Source organism: Myotis daubentonii, chromosome 14, assembly GCF_963259705.1.
Source record: "Myotis daubentonii chromosome 14, mMyoDau2.1, whole genome shotgun sequence".
NCBI classification, from domain to species: Eukaryota; Metazoa; Chordata; class Mammalia; order Chiroptera; family Vespertilionidae; genus Myotis; species Myotis daubentonii.
The window spans coordinates 41,337,684-41,357,922 of NC_081853.1; the positions used below are offsets into that span (position 1 = coordinate 41,337,684).

Consider the following 20,239-nt stretch of genomic DNA (forward strand, 5'->3'; position numbering starts at 1 on the left):
AGCACTGAATCAGACAGTCCCTTACAGATGCCTATTACCCACAGGGCCCAAGGTCACCCATTGAGTGAGGTGAGGCCAGCATTCAGACTTCTGGCTCCTAGGATTATATTCTCAGTGCTTATGGCACCAGAATTGCTCCACACACTATATCTCTCTGTCAATGTGGCGATCTCTTTTTTAGCTAATTTGGTTGCTTTAGTGAATCAGGATTTGTGACAGTGTAATAACATTAATAACAAACTTTACAAAAGAATTTTGCTAAGAAAGATGATTAAAAAAATCAGTTGTATTTTTTGAATAGGGAGAACGTTTAATTAAATGCCCTTATCAAAATAGATTGAAAGACTATTAATTACTGTGAATTTTTGTTTGTTTTTGATGAATTGGACATCATACCAAGATTTATGTGCACCACCTTATTGAATTTTCACAGCAGTGCAGTGAGGTACATATTTTGCTTCCAATTTTATCTATAGATGTGGAAATCCAGGCACTGAGAGGTTGAGGAACATGCAAGGGGTGGTCACATGAAAGTTTTGTGAGCGAGGCCACGATTTGAAGCTCTATCTGTCGGAGTCCAATGCCAACAGAAGAGAACACACTCATTCAAGTACTCTGGATGGGACTGGGTTTCCATAAACAAGGGAAATGTAAATCACACATAATCTCTATCTCTTCATTAAGCAAGTACAAATTCTTTTTGGGAAATACTCTTGGCAATACCCAAAGTTCAATTTATTATATAAAACTAAAGGTAATACTACTAACTTACAGTTAAAACACTGGGTATTTCATATTTTTTTACTAACGCAACCTAGTTACTTTACCATATAATTTCAAATTGCTTAGCTTTTACTACAGAATGAAAGTATATATATATATATTATGTGTGTGTAAATATATATAATACATATATAATAAAATATTATATATATTATACACACAATATATATATGTGTGTGTGTGTGTATATTTAGTGTGTGTGTGTACACACACATTTATTTGAAATAGACTAAAATAGGCTCCAAAATGTCAGCAGTTTATCTCTTATTGGTATTACCATGCACCTTTACCTTTATCATGCTGTATAAATCTCCAATGAATATGTATTATTTTTGTAATATTCTCTAAAACTTAATAAGTGTTAATTAAAAAAAAAAGATGGTCAGAGGCATGAACGCTCCACACCAAATATGGGTATAAGTCAGATTCCTTCTCCAGGACTCACCGGCCCCCACCTCAGTGCAGCTGGGGTAAGAGGGAGGCACACTCTCAGCTGGGTCTAGGGGTCAGAAACCTGCATCCTTCTCAGCTGGGAGGCTCAGAAATAGGCAATGAGAAATGTCTCCATCATGTCTGAGGTCTGGGCTCCCATTATTACAGACTCAAGAACACAAATGGGCTGGAAGCCAAGGTGGGGCAGAGTCAGTCCCTGTGAGGAAACTCCGCTTCTTTCTGGGTGAAACTAGATTCACGTATCACTCAGTGGCTTGGGTGAGAGACCCACAGCACTACGTGGCCCTCTCCATCTGGTATTTTTCTGGGTCCCCTTGGAGATGTGAAGATCAATAAATTGGCACCTGATGGGATTTTTCAAAGGAAAAATTTTCCAGAAAACATAACCCCACTTGATTCAAAAAAGAAGGTAGAGGCAAGATGGTAATGTAATGAATGAAATAATAATAGTATTAACAGCTAAAATTATGGAATACTTATGACCAGACACTATCCAAGCACTAACTATCCCATGTCAATCTCTCAACACCTCTAAGAGGTAGATCCTATTATGATTCTCATTAAAGATGAGATGACCAGCCCTAGTTGGTTTGGCTCAGTGGATAGAGTGTCGGCCTGTGGACTGAAGGGTCTCAGGTTCGATTCCAGTAAAGGGCACATGCCTGAGTTTGTGGGCTCGATCCCCAGTAGGGGGCAAGTAGGAGGCAGCCAATCAATGATTCTTTCTCATCATTGATGTTACCATCTCTCTCTCCCTCTCCCTTCCTCTCTGAAATCAATTTAAAAATATATATATATGTAAAAATGAGATGACCAAGGTTTGAAGACATTTAATAACTCATCAAGAATTCTTGCCTATACAGTTGACTGCAGATCCCATGCTCTCAGCTACCACAGGGCAGAACTGCTCATGTTAGGGATGAGTGTCCCACAGGGCAAGTCTACGACCTCTGGTAGGTGAGCTCCTCAAGGTGCCCTGAAGATGGGCCAAGAAAGGGTGAGCTTATAAGGAAAAGAGGGAGGACTTAAGGAGATTTTAAAATCTTTGCTCTGTAAGGGTCATCCTCTATTCTTGAGGATTAAAAGGCAACCACACAGCCATGTTGCTGGGATACATAGTTAAAAGAATAGAGATTAAGACTCAAACTATGGCCCCCACATATAGATAAGTTAATCACTTTGACCTCAAAGTTCCCCATCTGTGAAATGGGGTTAATTAAAGCCACCCTGCAGATCTGTTACAAGGATTGTATTTAATGTGGGCAAACTTGAGCATGATAACTAGGACGTTGTAGGTACTGAATAAATGCAAGTATTGCTACCATCTTTTCCTATGCCTGGAGTTGGGTGGATGAATAGGATCTTCATCAACCTCACGTGGAGAAGCTAATGAATGATGACTGAGTAGAGAGGGTGGGAAAGTATAAATGAAAGGGTGCACTTTCATTTTGGACTGACATTACTTTCATAGGACTATCCCTACTAGTTAATATTAAATTATAAATAATACTCAGTATTCCTGGAAATTGATGGAACTACAATGAAAAAAATGCAGAAGAAAAACAATCATTTCCTCACCTCACAAAACATAGGCAACTTTTTGGCAAAATCCACCACTCTGGTAATTGCTGGTGTGATGATTTTTGTAAAATGGCTGAAGGCTTCCAAGTCAACCTTTCCACCTTCTGGGGCATTTACTATTGGTGCTTGTCCAATATCTTCTGGCTAAGGAGGAGAGACAAGAAGGAGTTAAATGATGAAGTTGAAAGACCTTTATCCTACTTCTGATGTGGAAGAAAAATGTCTTCTGGACAGCCAATCTGTACACCCAGTCTATTTTAAGTATAGAGTTGTCCATGTATATCTCTGAGCAAAGATATATGTCTTGGCCATTGCTGTAATAGGCCTCAGTGATATTGTTCACAGGATTGGTGTGTGTGTGTGTGTGTGTGTGTGTGTGTGTGTGTGTGTGTGAGTGAGAGAGAGAGAGAGAGAGAGAGAGAGAGAGAGAGAGAGACAGAGAGAGACAGAGAGAGACAGAGAGAGACAGAGAGAGACAGACAAGAGGAATTTGGGCTCTATTTCTGAAAGCACAAAGGGTATATATTTCCACCAGGTGACATAGGGCATTTTCAGAGTGCTGCACATTCTGATGAGTGTCTTTGTGTGCGAGGTGGGCTCAATGTGGGCAGTGAGGAAGTGGGGCGGGGGGAGGGGGGAATTCGGGAGCCCCAGTAGACAGCACCCTGTGGATTCACTCTTGTTTTCCACCCAGCTGGGGTTCAGCATCCTGTTTGCTTACAGGCTCCAGCTGGAGGAGGTCACAGCAGCGTGAGAGGAACTATCTAGGCTGCCTATAGGAACTGAGTCATGAAAACTTGGCACACCCTCAGGCAGAGGGGGGATTTTACTAGTATTAAATGTCCCGAGGGCACTTCTCTGCTATTCACTTGCCTAAGAACAATCCATGGTCTTGCTGCTCAAAGGGTGGTGTAGCAGCATGGGTGTCACTGGAGGACTTCTTAGAAATACAGAATCTTAGCTCTCTCCTCAGACTCAATTGTGCAGAATCAGCATTGTAGCAAGCCCCCAGGTGGTTGTGCTCCCGATGCCCTCGGGAGCTGTCCAGCTCCCTAGCCTGGCGTTCGGTGACTGCCATGGTGTGGCCTCCATGTATCCCCTGTTGTCACCAGTGCTTCCTGCTTGGGTGATAGAAGCCTTCCTGAGTTGATTGCACTTGTCTTATGATCTGCCCACACAGACCACACATGGCCAAGTCATTCATCCTGTCTGAACCTTTTGCTCATGTTCCTTTTTCAAGGCTACCCCATTTAAGAATGTGAGAAATCAGACAGTAACTCTGCCAGGGGAAAAGCAGGCAGGCTGGCCCTGGTTCTGATGGTCACATTTTATACTTGGGTGAAAAAATCCATTCAAAGCCATCCCTTTGCACGGGAACTAAGGGATCAGAATAATAACACATGCCAACACACAATAATAACACAATGCCAATAGACAATAATGTTGTTGGTATGTGGGGTGTGGGGGGAATGGTTCACTCCAAACCGAACTGCCCCTGGGAGGTGTAAAAGTGAGTTACCCTTGGTGGGGAGACACTGCTTTCCCTTGTCTGGCACCAGAGACTTCTTGTTCCTGTCCCAGTCCACATGGACTCTTCACCATCACTGTCATCACTTGCAAATTGTTGGTGATTAAATTGAGCATTTAAGTGGATGGAGAAAACTAGAAAATTATATGATGGAAGTGTTTTTGGAAACAGTTGTACAGTGTGGCTTTAGAATTAGGAAAATCTGCATGGCTTTTGCAAAAGTGCCTATTTGCCAATGACTCTTATTTCTCAGCACAAATGTGGATTTGAACCCTGGGTGAAACCACCAGTCTCTCTATTTCTGACTTGGGTCATGGTCTTAGGATAAAAAATGATGAAGAAACTCTTTTCGGGGAGTAAGTTACTTACCCATTCCAGATAAATGAATACTTCTAGCTTTGATGACAATATCTTTTAATCCCTTTTGATACATTATTATTATTATTAGCATAATAGGCCTCCTCAAATTCTATTTCAGAGCAAGATGAGCCATTATCACATGAAAATAAATGAAATAATATGCAGTGTTGCAAGCAAAAAAGGGGTCTCACTACATAGGAGACACAAATCCTAATGTGTAGAAGACTATTCAGGACCTGAATGCCATTTAGCAAAGCTGACTTTAATGAAGGATTCCTAATGTCTTTGCAGGAGTAATTCACCAACCAAAAGAGTGAAAATTTCATCCTGAGCATAAGTACTCAATTGAGGTCATCCTTCTGCAAGGAATATTTATAAATATTTATTTGTAACCTGGCTGAGACACGGCTTAACTGTACTGTCTCTGAGGATGGTGGAACTGTATGTTCTGTTTAATAAATATTTATTGAGTTCTGTTCTGGTTATCCACCGCTGTGTAACAAACTACCCCAAGACTTAGTGGCTTAAAAACAACACATTGTTTACTCTCAGAGTTCTGGGGGCTGATGGTCTCAGTTGCATAGTTGGTTCTCACTTGGGGTCCCTCATACAACTGTCATCATATGGCACCAGAAGCTGGTGTCATCTGAAGGTTTCTTTACTCACATTTCTGGTGCCTGGGTTGAGAACCTCTTCACATGGCTAGCTTGGGTTTCCTCACAGCATGGCAGTTCTCAGGGTAGGTGGGCTTTTATTTACATGGCATTTAGCTTCCCCCAGAGAGACAAGGTAGCTTCCCCCTCCAAGATAATCAAATGGAAACCACAAGGCTTCTTATGACTCAGCCTGAGTGGTTACTCTTTCCAAATCCATTGTTTAAAGGAATCATAGACCAGATTCAAGGGGAGAGAAAAATAGACTCTACCTCTCCATGGGAGAATGGGCTGTGTATACAAGGAGGAAAGAATCTAATGGCAGCCAACTCGGAGAAGAGCTACCACAAATTTCAACAATACATGTGCCAGACCCTGGGTACAGTGCTGAATGGAACATGGTCGCTCCCCCGAGTTGCAGGAGTGATCCCAGGCACAGAAGGGGATTGGCTGATAGAAATGAAGTTCATTGTAGAGATAGATGGGACAGTGCAAGCATTCTGATCTTTTCCAGCACCCCTCTAAGAAAAAAAAAGGCCTGAAGAAGTGGTTATTTATATTTGGATCAAGAGGGGGCAATTTCTTGAACAGATCAAGCAGCTACAAATAATATACATTTCATGTCAGCTCTTAGAATCATGTTTGCTAACACTGTTGGTAGAAGTCATCAACAAAGTGAATTATGGGTAAGAGTCCCCTCTCCCCAAATTTCCTACACACACACACACACACCAATCACATTATAATGGTGATGTTGAAGTAGGACAGTTATATCATTATACCTTCTTGTTCGAGTGGAAAGGTACTCTCATGTACCCTTGAGTTAAAAATAAACCCATAGAGCAGTGATGGTGAACCTATGACACGCGTGTCAGAGATGACACGTGAACTCATTTTTCTGGTTGATTTTTCTTTGTTAAATGGCATTCGAATATATAAAATAAATATCAAAAATATAAATCTTTGTTTTACTATGGTTGCAAATACCAAAAGATTTCTATATGTGACATAGCACCAGAGTTAAGTTAGGGTTTTTCAAAATGCTGACACACCAAGCTCAAAAGGTTTGTCATCACTGCCACAGAATGTCTGATGCGGGGCTCAGTGAGATACTCATGAAGGGTTCGTGTCATAAACCAAGAGCAGGGTCAGTCTCTGTGATGGTCAAACACCAGCTGGTGGTGGGATGGGTAGTCCATCTGGTGAGGTGGGTGGAGGGCCTGGACTTGGAAGCAGAAGACCTGAGTTGGCCTTGGGCCTGGCTCAGCCACTTTCTAGTAACATGATATTGGGTGAGCCACTTAAGGCCTTGGCTTGGTTTGCGTATCTGTAAAATGGGATAGTAATTCCAGCCTCAAAGCATTGCGAAGTTCAAAGGAGAAATGAGTGGCAAGGACTTTCACAATGGTTACTTTTATAAAAACATCAAACAACGATACTCTAAGGGTCTTGAAAGTCCTGTTTTCTCTACATGCCCCCTCTTCGTCCTCATCCCGACTTTGTCTTCCTGGCCTTGAGAGAATTTAAGCTAAACATTTTGACTTCTATTGACATAAAAATGCATTTGAGATAAGGAATACTTTGTTCTAGGGGTTATTCTGAAGGGAATATTTTGGAGTGAGCTTAGTGGATTAAGTATGTATGTAAATGGGCATCTGAGGGAAGAAATGAGCCTAAAAGGGAAAGCTGGCAAGTAATGAATTTTACTAATTAATCCACAGCTAGTAGCAAAAGCAAGCAGATAATGGGGCCGTAGGAACTGCTCTGGAATCTAGGGACCCACAAACAGTAGCGCTAGGAGGGACCCTTGCTCTCAGAGAGACCTGGATTCCATTCCTGGCTCTGCAATCACCTGACTTCTCAGTGCTGCAGAGTCCTTCTCAGTAAGATGGGCTGGTCACCTCAGCCCCCAGGGCTGTGAGGACTAAGTGAGATGAGGCAGAAAGTGCTGACTCGCAGCTGCTATTCAGCTGTGCTAGGAGCCTCACCAGGAATTTCCGCTTCTGCTTCCAGTGGCTGCCTTGGGCATTGGTGGCCACGTGGGCTTCGGTGACGGTTTTGATGAGCTCCCACTCCTCGTCGGTGGGCTCCGGCTTGTGCCCGATGGATTTCTGCAGCTCCTCCCGCCGTCTCTTCTCCCGGTTCTCCTCAATCAGCTTCCGCTTTGCCAGCCGCTTGCTGTCATCCAGAACCACTGGGAGAAGGAGAGAGGGAGACAAACACAGATACTCCTAGACACGTGGCAGACTGCACGTCCCAGGACCGCTCAGCGGGGCCCACAGGGTGGGTCACACTGGGGCATTTTCTCCCTGGGCAGCACACTGCCATTGACTAGCCATTGTCCAATATGAGCCCAGGTGCCAAACTACCAGTGTCTAGCCAGCTTTTCCAAACAAAGCTGGTTGGACACTGGGCATCCCAATCCCACAGAAGCTGGCCCTAAATAAGAAAGAAGCAAGGAGAGGACAAACCTATCCTACCCACAGGTTCCCAGATGAGTCTGTCTAGCCAATTATCTGAATTCACTCTTTCAGTTTCTATAACTCCCTTCCTCCCTCCAGATGGCTCTTACTAAGAGAATTTAGGAGGTTAAAGAAAGTTCTGTAGCAATAAATGGGACGCTGATGATCCCTTCCTTCAGCTCCTCATTAGCTCCCTTCCTATATAATAAAAAGCTAATATGCAAATTGTCCCCTTAGGAGTTTGACCGACTGGGAGTTTGACCGTTTGCTATGGTGTCTGCTGAATGAAGGACGGCCTGGGCCGGCAGCTGGAAGGCCCTGATCAGCCCTGATCGCTGGCCAGGCCTAGGGAGCCTACCTGTACATGAATTTCGTGCACCGGGCCTCTAGTAAGGAATAATTAGAATGTGGCCAGGCTGTTCTTGGGTTTCACAGGTACTCACTTTGTATTACTCTCTACCTGGTCAACCCTTATTGGTGGCAAAGGAGTCCAGGCTTTGCCATCTAGAAAGATCTGGGTTTGAATCCTGACACAACCACATTCTAGCTGTGTGACCTCTGGCAAATTAGTTAGGCTCACTAGGCTTACATTTCTTCCTATAAAATGGGATCAATAATACCCACTTCACAGGGTAGTCAATGTGATAATGTATTAAAAGTGCTCAGTAAATGCAGCCATGATTTTTATCATTTATGCAGAAGGGAAACAAAAAGTCTGTACTTCTGTGGTTAATTTCCAAAACAAACCCATTTTGCCAGACTCTTAGTAACTATCTGTGGAATGGAAAGGCTGAGGCTTACCACTATAGAGTCATGGTCTTTTGGGACTAGAAGGAACCCTAGATATCATCTAGTCCAACTCTCTCCTTCCACAGAGGAGGAAGTTGATCCAGAGAGATCACCACTGGCCTAAAGTCACACAGCAAGTTCATGGCAGAGCCCAGACAAGACCCAGGACACGTGACTCCAGTCCTACATCATTGTCCTCGGGCCATTTCTTGATGAAGGTGTGGCCTGCTAGGAAAAGAAAAAAGCAAACGCAGCAGGAAGAAGAAAACCAAAGGTGCTCAGCAAGTCTGTAAACAGAATAATCACCTGGATTTGATTAGATCACCAACGTCAAGTGAGGATTGACAAGTGTGGGGAATATGAATGAGCCCTGTTCAGTTTTTGTAGTTCACTCATTAAAGGGAGAAGAGGGAGGGGGCTTTACTCATAACCCCATTTACCAAATGCATACACTGTGCCAGAGATGGTTGCATCAGACGTGCATTATTTAATTTGATCCTGCAAACAACCTGCGAAGTAGGTGATCATTTCACAGAAGGGAAACCAGAGATAAGTCTGATGGCCACACAGCTAGTAAGTAGCAGATCTGGGACTCCAAGAGTTTTTCTGATTCTAAAGCCTGAGCTCCTATAATAATAATAATACTTCACAAGCAAATAAGGTGCACTCAGAATGGAGTCCCACCCAGTCTAGGTTAACACTGAGTTTTCTTAAACCTCATAAACATTCGTATCTTTAAGTTCTCAATAGAACAATGAAATGGATACTTAATAATAACAGTTCATTTTAGTGACACATCTAAGTATTTGGTTCTTTCTAGGTCAGTCATTTTCACGTACCCTTGTCAGGCATATTGTTGGCAATGGCTAAAAGCCTTTAAAAGATAAAGACAATATGCTCAGCCGGGAGGTGGGATTAACCCTGGATTTTCAGCCTAACACCCTAACACAACCCTCCTCCTTTTAAAAGCTCCCCATTCTGTCTTCTTTAATGGGCAAACCAGAACATTCCACAGATATTTTTGTTCTAACTGAGAGAACCCTGTTAGTCACATAAACATAAGCCATGATGATTTCCTCTTTCATGGGGAAAAAAATCCTTGATGCATTCCTTTTTTCTTTCTTTCCTATTTTTTTCTTCCTTCTTCTTCTTTTTTTTTATTTTTTATTTTATTTTTTTACTAAAGATTGGAATCCTTCATTGATGTGCAAAAAGTTTATGCCAGGAGAGGTCATTAACCCTGATGCCTGGCAAAAGAGAGGCCATCCATTCAGAATGACACAGTCCTTATTTTATTATTAGATTAACTAAAGCTGCTGGTGTAAATCCCCTCCTCAGTGTGGGGAGAAGGGACCCAAATGGCGGCGGCTAATCTCACCACCATATGCTGTGGCACTTTGAAAACTGGGTAGGAAGACTTCAGCTCGGAATGTTTTTAAGGCCAAAAATATAACCACCAACCAACAGCAGGGCGACTCCTGCAATAGCACGCAGCTTCGCATTCTTCAGAAATTTCTGATCACGATGTTTTCTGCCAGTGCCCTGTCTCTGAAAATGGCCACAAAATAAATTCCTGTCTCTGCTTTTGAAAAAGAGTAGGAGTCATCCATGTGGTTCTCCCCACATGAATGTTGTGTGTAAAATTAGACCTTCCCAAGGTGAATGGACAAGACTCTCATTTATAATCTCCGTTGCAGACAGAGTATTGCGAACAGTCTTGCAACTATGAAAGGGATAATTTAATCGCTTTCCCTCACCCATCAGCTGGAGACGTGCAGAGTTAGAAGCGGGAAACCACCCAGCAATGACTGCGGAAATGCTAGGTGTCTCCCCTCTGTCCACATGGGTTCCTGCTCGCTTTTCTACCTGGCTGATCTCCTTGAACCAAACCTTTCCCCAATCAACACCCCTTGAATATAAAACAAAGGAAGAAGATTACTTACAATCTGTTGCCATGCCAACATAGATGCATTTTTTAAAGCGACATTCCTGGCACTGGTTTCGTGTAACTTTGTCTATGACACATTTTCCTTCATATTTACAGGAATAGGATGGATGGAGATTTTTCTGAATGGTTCTTCTAAAGAAACCCTACATGAAAAAGAAAGACCCAAGACAACAGTTTCATATTTTCTAGAAATACATGACTCCAGAATCTCATGTCCACAGAGCTGTGATGGATTGTTTTGGGCCTGTAGCTCTACTTATTCAAATATAGGACAGTTGGATCAAAGTGAATGTAAAGAATTCTAAATCTGAGCTGAAGAAGATGTCACAGGACTATAGAGTTAATATCTTTTTTTTTTTTGGCATTTATTCAAGGAAAAGAGGCTAATGGGAAAGTCTAGTGTTTGCTTTTATCTTTCTAAACATTGAGTAATAATATAAATAAATGATATTATTTCATTTCATAGAGAGCCATAATTATGCTGCTAAATTAAGCTATGAAGAGATTTGCTGTACTTTTTAATGGAGAATAAAAGAGCTGGAGACTTACTTGCAATACTTTGGTGTCATAATTTAATCATTTAGTAATTAAACAAATATAACTGCCTTTGGAGATTTAGTTTAGTTCTTGTTTTTGATTCTTGAGATAGCCATGATCAGTTCAGATCATCCTTGAAACAACAGTACATGGGGAGTAGAAAATTTCAGGTTCTCTATCACATTTTTCCCTGAGCTCATTGCATTAGGGTCTTTCCTTTCATCATACTCTTTTTCTTTTTTTAAAAAATATATTTTTTTCCCAATTGATTTCAGAGAGGGAGAGAAAGAGATAGAAACATCAATGATGAGAGAGAATCATTGATCAGCTGCCTCCTGCAAGCCCCCTACTGGGGACTGAGCCCGCAACCTGGGTATGTGCCCTAACCAGGAACTGAACCGATACCTCCTGGTTCATAGTTTGATGCTCAACCACTGAGCCACACTCTTTTTCTCTAGTATCCGCAGACATCCACCCTAAGTTCAATGTGTTTCTTCCTTTCTTAAGGCATGGGAGAATGCCACTGTGAAATTTTCTGAGGATGCCATTTAGTTCCAGGCTTAGGTGGCTTATGTAACACTCTCAAGGGTGTGTTCTACCAGAACCTTTCTGGACATGATACTTAAGTCTTAGCAAATATACTTAAGTATTGTAGGAATTGATAATGGCAGAGAGCACTTATTGTGAGCAGCTCATTGCAAAGTGCTGTACACATATCTTCTGTCTCTTCTACAACTTATGAAGTAGGGACTCGGTATCTCCATTGTGGGGTTTGGAAAATGAAGCCTCAGACAGGTTAAATCCCTTGTCCAAAGTCACATGGGAACCACATGCTGGATCTTGGCCTGGAACCCAGGAATTAGACTCCAAATCAGCAGCAAACAGCCTATGGCAGAGTGAATCCTGTCTCCTTAAAACACTGGTGATAAAACAGGAGGAGAAATGATAACTTCTTGGGATGATAACATGTCGTAGCTATGCATTTTAAAACTCAAAGGGAGAACTTCGTTTATTTCTTTTTATTTCATTATCTCCCTTTCTAAAAAACCAGACAGACATCACACTCTCCCAAACATTCATTTAATTATTTTTGATTTGGAAAAAAAATTAGTTCCTGAACATGCCAAAAAAATAGAGAACTACCAGACACCTTGAAGATCACAGGCCAGGAATGTTGGAAATTGGGTCTAATTTGAACTGAAACTTAAGGTTGCATTCTGGTGGGAGGGGCCTGGAGCTGGGCTGGACTCCTGAGGACCCCAGGCAATTACCTTGCAGCCTTCACAGGTGATGCAGCGGTAGTGATAGCCCGTGGCCTTGTCCCCGCACACCACACATAGCTCGTCCTTGTCTAAGTAACTGGGGATGTACCCTGTGAAGGAGGAAGAAAGAAGGATGTGAGAAAATAATATTGTGTTAAAGTCAAAGACATACTACAGCCAGGAGGAGGATAAGGAGAAGACAGGAGGTAACATGGATGAGAGAGGAGGCAAGACAATTATTTAATACATTTTAATATAATTTTTGCTTTAGGATCTATTTCTCCTGATCATTGAGATTTAAATATAAAAGGTAAATAAAATGTTTAACGAGAAAACATTTACAAGTCTTTCCCTGACAATATACTTCCCCAGTATCTTAACCTTAACCTTATCTGGCATCTTATCTCACACTTACAGAGCTTATGAGGCCCAGGGTTTCAGAATGCCTTAGAAATAGGTGTGCTCACACTTGCTGTGCAAGTGGGAACAGACCCAAAGATTGTGGAGCCAGGATCCGAGACACCGAGTGCTCTGGATTCTGGTCAACACACTCTTTTTGTTTATTTTAGATCTTGTCTTAGAGGGCTTGATTCACTTTGAAATCAAGGCACCATGCAAATAAATTCAGAACACTTTATAGCTGGAAAGTCCTGGGAGATCATCAAGTTCTTTTGAGGTGAACAGGCCTTCAGAAGTTTGGGTTTCCTTAGGGCAGTGGTTCTCAACCTGTGGGTCGCGACCCCTTTGGGGGTCGAATGACCCTTTCACAGGGGTTGCCTAAGACCATTGGAAAACACATATATAATTACATATTTTTTTTGTGATTAATCACTATGCTTTAATTATGTTGAATTTGTAGCAATAAAATGGGGGTCACCACAACATGAGGAACTGTATTAAAGGGTCGTGGCATTAGGAAGGTTGAGAACCCTGCCTTAGGGTCACCCTAGAAATTAACAGTAGATTCAAGCTCATTCAAGACCTAGTGATCTGGGGAGATGCATGCTCACGAATCAGCTAGATTTGATGCTTTTTTTTTTTTTTGGACTCTGATCACTAGGTTTAATACAGTGAGACATGACTAAGGAGAGCTTAAGGGCAATACTGTTTCCCCGCATGAGAATCACTATGTCCAGGCCAATCTGATTAAGATACCATCACCAGAAGTGAAAATTTGAAGTTTGAATTTTACACAACTTGTTCAACTTTCTACTTTGGGCTATAGAGACCACTGTTCATGCCAATCAAAAGAGTCTTTCCTTGCTGGTTATCATTCCCCTTTGCATAACTGTAAACCCCCCCCAACCCCAAGGGTGTATACCACTATCTCTTAGGTAATGGATGGTATGGTCACTCAAATTTAGTAAGAAATACTAACAAAATCGACAGGAAAACTCATTAGGCACTGATTCATTCCAAACATAGTTTTGGGGCATCCCATCCATACAAAGAAATGATAGGTAAATTTATGTTTTGCTAATTCATGTTTTTCAATTTTTCTAAAACAAACTGTCTTATTTGTGTAGTTTTTATTTAAAAAACCTGGACTTGCTAAGGAACTAATACACAAATAGCAACCATTGTTTTTGATTCATAAAGACTGACCACTAAAATCCATTGGAAAATGCTAGTTAAGTCCAGAACATCTCTGACCATGTTCACTATACCGCCCCCGCCCCAATTCTACAGTTTGATAACTAACTAGTTCTCTGGACACACGGCCTATACTTTGACACCCCTAAGGAAGCTAAATCATTAGTATGTTTAGTTATTCTTCCAATTTAAATTGAACCTCCTCAGTTCATCCACAGCACAGATCCTTCTGAGTTAAGCTTTTCCCCACTGGTACTTTCTTTCCCACGTCATTTCTTTATATACTTCAAAAATCTTGAATGGTTCATTCTTTAGTCTTTCCCAACATACTAATTCTGATTCCTTTTACATTTGATTCTTAGTATTAGACACCAAATTTTGCATCATGTTAACCTTTAACCCGCTGGTAAACAATATATCTATACATCCATCCATCCATCCATCCATCCATCCATCCATCCATCTGTCCATTTATTTAACAAACATGTATGGGTCTCTTGTGTAAGTCACTGGGTACAAACTTGAAACAGCATTAACTTAAAAGGTATTCTTTCTCTGTGTCCACAAATTCCAGCTGAGGTGCCCTGGAGGCCCCCACTTCACAAAATCTTTCCTCAGAACAGCCACTGCCTTTCTGTTCTCAGTACTGCCCTAGTGGAATCTTTGAGCAGCTTTGCTTTACACCTTGCCTCCTGGCTGGCTGGGTCCTTGCTGCTGGGGGACAGTAGACACATTTCCATTTATTCTTGCATTATATCTTTTTACAAGTAAAGAAATATTTCACAGAACTTTTATCTTTGTCAAGAGTGGGAAGACAAACGTAATTCAAGAAAAATGAAAGAGAATATATTTCTTTCTGGAAGTGAAAAATCCTATATAATAAAAGCCTAATATGCAAATCGACTGAATGGCGGAATGACGGGTTGCTATGACGCACACTGACCACCAGGGGGCAGATGCTCATCGCAGGAGCTGCTCCCAGCCTGTAGGCCCCAGGCCAGCCAAGGGGGGTGACAGTGGGGCCCCTAGATTGCCCCACCAGTCACGTTCTCAATTTTTTTCCTGAACAAAAAGCATTAAGCTCTCATAGATAATTTTTTACACAAACACTTAACTTGGTGTTTACCATGTGCCAGATATGCCCTAAATGCTTTACAAATATGACCTCATTTAATCCTCACATCATCCTTATAAGGTAGCTCTATTATTAGCCACATTTAATAGATGAGAAACTGTAGCATAGAGAAATTAAGAGATTTGCCTGAGATAACATAGTAAGTGGTGGAGCTAGGATTCAAACCTGGATAGTAGGCTCCAGAGTCCATGCTCTTAACCACTATGCCTCCCATGTGATCTTCACAGCACTTACTGTAGACATAGCTTGATAGTTCTCTGTGCTATCAGTTAGTGTGTGATAACTTAATTAAAGGCTGTTCCTCACTCAACCGTAATCTCCACAGGAGCAGGGGTTCTGTCTAGTTTTTGTTGTCGCTGTATAGCTAGCATGTACTCATTTTGTGACCAATAAATATTCGTTGAATAAATAAATCAGTCTTTATTGATGAAAAAAAAAAGACTTCCTGAAATGAAAATGTATTAACTTTTAGGGCGAGGGTTGGTCATAATACAGTTTCATGGACCTTCCTTCTTCCTATCCCTGTAGACTCAAATTCTTAGCAGCTGACACAACCTTTCAATCCATAATTAGAGCTAAACCACTTGATGCAAACCAGCAGGAAAGGGAATAGATGGATAGAATGAGTTTTAGTCAAAATCTTAATCACAAGGGTGCACACACTGGCAGTCTACAGTGTTTAGCTTGCAGGGTGACTAAAAATCTCAGCCAATTTTTAAAACCAGGAGCTTTCACATAAAACCCAGCTTTCTGCTTCTTGTGAAGAATGGGTAGACCTGGCACTCCCAAGCCCACATTTTCATAGGGCAGCAACAACTCTCTCTCCTAAGAGAGAGGCATACTTGCTAGTTACCCACGGTCAGCGCCAGTCCCTATTGTGCCCCAACTCTGAGGCGAAATGTCAGTTGCCACTTACGTTTATTCCTGCATTATGTCTTTTTTTACAAGTAAAAGAATACTTCACAGAACTTTTATCCTTGTCAAAAGTGGGAAGACAAACGTAATTCAAGAAAAATGAAAGAGAATATATTTCTTTCTGGAAGTGAAAAATATTCTTATAAAATAAGCAATATGTGTGCGGGTTGAAAAGTTTAAATTAAGCAGTCCTTATCAAACAACCGAGCCTCTCTCACTAATACTAGCTCTCTGGTGCTTGCAGGCATTAGAGTTTTAGAACTCTGGTGCCAATGCGATCATTTTCTGTTTCACGAGAGGGGATGGGTGAAAAGCAGGGAGGTGGGGTTTATTAGAAGAGTGGGAAAGGGGCGGGAGTGGAAAGGGTCACCTGCAATGGGCACCAGCTGACTCTGATTTTGCTTTAAGAGTGAAGTTATGGCACTGGGCTCACTCGGAACACCCACAGGTATTTCATGTCCTGCATGTTTGAGAAAAACATTGGCCTTTTCTTTATCTGAAAATCCATTCAGAACGAGATTCAAGGTTATAGCTCTGAAAATGCGGGCTATCAGCTCTTCAGCCTGATGTGACATGAAGGAGAAGGAGTGGCTACATTGTTATCAGGATAAAATCATTGCTACTCTAAGCTGCACTGGTCTCCCTCAGGTACGCCCTGCAGTCATGGTGGGTGTGCACATCACACAATGAAGAAAAGGAGGGCACTGACTTCATGGTGCTAATGATCTAGATGGAGTGGACATAACCAAACATATATGACAAAGAGAACCCCAATTCAGGCTATGGAAATGACCTATAACACAGATATGTAAGTAGCATGTTGCAGGTATATATGTCTATGTATGTTCAAGTGTACTACTCCATTAAGAAACAGCTCAATCTGTAGAAATCTAAGCTTTTCAATATGAAATCAAAGGAGGGATTTTCACATTTCAAAAGATCCTTTACTGTAGATGGTCTCTAAATATTAAGTTCTTTTAATGTAGTGGTTCTCAACCAGGCGTGATTTTGACTCCAACGGACATTTGGCAATATTTGGAGACATTGTTGGTTGTGGACTACTGGCATCTAGTGCATCGAGGCCAGGGATGCGTAGATATCCTACAAGGCTCAGGAGAGCCCCCAAATGTCAAGAGTGCCAAGGCTGAGACACTCTGCTCTAACATACATTAAATATACTTTATTTTCTTTTCTGAAAAGGTAATTTGCACACGTGACTTAGTGTCATTGCATAAAACAAGGGGTACCACCTTTGAATGTGGTGGCGATCAAACGAAAGAGGCTGATAGGCTGTGAGCTGAGCTAGTGACTTGAAGTGATACAGGCTGAGAAAGGCAGGGTGCACACTGGCTGGCAGTGGGTGGCTGGTGGAGAAAAAGTGTCATTGGTTCAGGAATGGAGGGCAGTATGGCAGAGAGGGGAACACGTGGGAAAACTGGCCAAGATTTCTGGAGCTGAGAGAGTGGACTGAAGCATAAAACCAGAAAGAAAATGGAACTCGTTAGGGAAGGGAAGAGTTGGTGGAACTAGTGTTTGATCTAACAGGACACGGAAAAGGGTCTGAATGTTGAAGAGGAGCCTGTGGTGGATGCAGAGTGCAAGGGACGCCTGTCACTGAGTGTCTGGAAGCACGAGTCTTTGGGGGAGACAAGTGGTAAAGGGGGAGAAGAGGACAGGACAATGTGGTGGGAAGTATCTGCGGATAAGGAAAGAGGTCAGGGTGCGGTGACTACTCGAAAGCACGTTCTGGGAATCTCCAGGAGAACTGAGGAAATTCATAAAGCAGCTGGTACCGAGGGATCTGAGATGAGGGAGGTACCAAGGACAGCGCACGGAAGGTCAGTCGACATGAGGACCTGGACAAGGAAGCCTACCGATACCGGTAGTGGGCATGGTACGTAGTACCAGTACAAGAAGATGGGGTGGAAAAAGCGGGACTAGAGCACATGGTAGAGTGGGAAGCAATTGGACCTCAGGCCGAATGCATCCGAATCCTGGGCGCTGAGCAAAAAGCTCTGAGTTTGTGGAGAAGTATTCACAAAGGGATGCGAGGTGGTGGACATGAACCCTGAATGCAGGAAATGAGCAGCACCCATAGTCTCTCCCAAGCCTGCCAGGCATCTGACTTCAGTTTCTCATAATGCCTTGGACTCCTGCTCTTAGCTTTCACTGTGAGGAATGGCAGCGCGTGCTCTAGGATGAAGTTAGGGCATCTAATGACATCTCTGAAGGACGTGCCTTTGACAAGAGAGAAAAGAAAGGAAAGAAGAGCCAACTCATGTTTTTGTCTGAGCTTGGACTCGGCTTGGAAACCATTGCTGTTTCTTAGTTTGCTTCCATTTCTGCGAGCTGAGAGGCACTGTCATTTAACTTTTGAAGAGTATGTTATGTATTCTACAAAATGGCTCTATTTTCTGGACTGGTGTTGTCTCTTAATAGTATACGGGTGGCAGTGCCTAATTTGAGTTCCTAACCTCACATTAGCATTCTTACAATTACATAAGCATTGTCGGAAAGTCTGCAGTTGCATTAACCTCTTAAGTATCATTACATTTTAAAGACATGATGTCTGTGACAGGTCATTGGGTGGAATGATTGTATATGTGTTTAAACTAAAGAAATTCAGCTAGAGAGGAAGAGCAGAGATGGGAGAGGGGAGAGAAAGGAAAACTGAGGGAGAAAGAGATTGAGGAACAGAGGTGGTGGTGTGAAGGAGAGAGAAAGAGGAGAAGAGGGTACGGGAGGGAAGAGGAGGGAAAGTTGAGAAAGAGAAATCAAAAGAGTATGCAATCACTTCATATTCAAGTTCATGGCTGGGAGTGATTATGCAATGGGACTTATAAATCTTCCCATTTTGGTTTCCTTTCCTGCCTGCCTCTCACTAGACCGAGGGTAATTCTAGCGTTTAAGGGTACCTGTTTCCCATGCAACATTTTTTTTCTCTGTGGGCAGACTTTAAAACCTCCCCATCCCCAACTCTATGGTATAGCAATCTTTAACTTTAAAGAGGCCAAGGAAATTCTAATTAGAGATCATATTTCTAATATGAGGCTTAACTCCTCTTTTTAATCCAAGCCTTTTGATGTGGGTCACTTCAAACATCCCCAACCTTACCGTTTAATTTCCATTTCTAATGTCTACCCAAGTATTCACACAAAGTCCACAGAGTTAGGAACACACACACACAAAAGATTTAGATGCCTGTCCCCAAGATCGAGGGGCAATGAAAGCAGACTCAGAAAGAACAGTTTTATGTAGAGTTTCTGCTTCCGTTTTCCATTTTTCTCTCTGAAACACAAAGAACCAGAACACATGCAATCACCAAACCCAAACCGAACAGGACAAGCACATCCCATTTCCTCGATCCTGGCTCCAAAGCAGGACATTCTCTTCCTCTTGGACACGATCACCAACTCTGGTGCAAACACACCAGCAACTCTGGGGATGTGCAATTCCTGTAAAGACGGCACATTGCGAAGCAGAGAATCCTGTGCAGGACAGACACCCCAGAGAAGGATTCTGTGTAAACAGACCCAGAGGCTGACTGGCAAAGCTGCCCGCAGAACAGCCAGACTCAAGCTGCTTGGGGACTTGGAATGTCATTGGAATTTCTGGTGGAAACAGCCAGCCCCCGTCTCTCCCTTCCCCCACAAAAAGACATCAATTTTAACTGTGCTGAAACCACCGCCACAAGGAAGACACAACATCCTGGCTGCCAGTTCCCCTCCCCTTCGTCTGATTTCCAAACTTATTCCCTTTCCTTCTGAAGTCTGCGACCAGAACTGGCTGCAACGACCGATTTTAACTGAACAAATCATGGCTAGGTTACTTGGAAGACAAAAAATAATATTAAAAAAATAACATAGATTAAAAAAAGGAGCTCATATATTCTGAGTGATAGCTATGGTATTTTAAAAAAAATATATATTTTATTGATTTTTTTTTTTACAGAGAGGAAGGGAGAGGGATAGAGAGTTAGAAATATTGATGAGAGAGAAACATCCATCAGCTGCCTCCTGCACACCTCCTACTGGGGATGTGCCCGCAACCAAGGTACATGCCCTTGACCGGAATCGAACCTGGGACTTTTCAGTCTCCAGGCCAATGCTCTATCCACTGAGCCAAACTGGTTAGGGCGAGCTATGGTGTTTTTAATTTGTCTCTAACTTTTACAAATTGAATGTGTGTTTTCTCATAGTCTATAGTGAAAAATAAGACACATTATATTCTGTATCTCAGC

General features: G+C 42.2%; 1 protein-coding gene across 6 annotated transcripts in view; it reads right to left on the minus strand.

The window, feature by feature from the left end:
• Positions 1-20,239, minus strand: part of THRB (thyroid hormone receptor beta) — a 283,184-nt gene that overhangs the window by 9,361 nt on the left and 253,584 nt on the right. For all 6 annotated transcript variants that reach the window (XM_059664089.1, XM_059664090.1, XM_059664087.1 and 3 more), the window contains 4 exons: positions 12,366-12,466; positions 10,553-10,700; positions 7,347-7,552; positions 2,815-2,961 (listed from right to left, as the gene is read on the minus strand). In XM_059664089.1, coding sequence (XP_059520072.1) covers positions 2,815-2,961; positions 7,347-7,552; positions 10,553-10,700; positions 12,366-12,466 — 602 coding nt within the window. The remainder of the gene's footprint in view (positions 1-2,814; positions 2,962-7,346; positions 7,553-10,552; positions 10,701-12,365; positions 12,467-20,239) is intronic.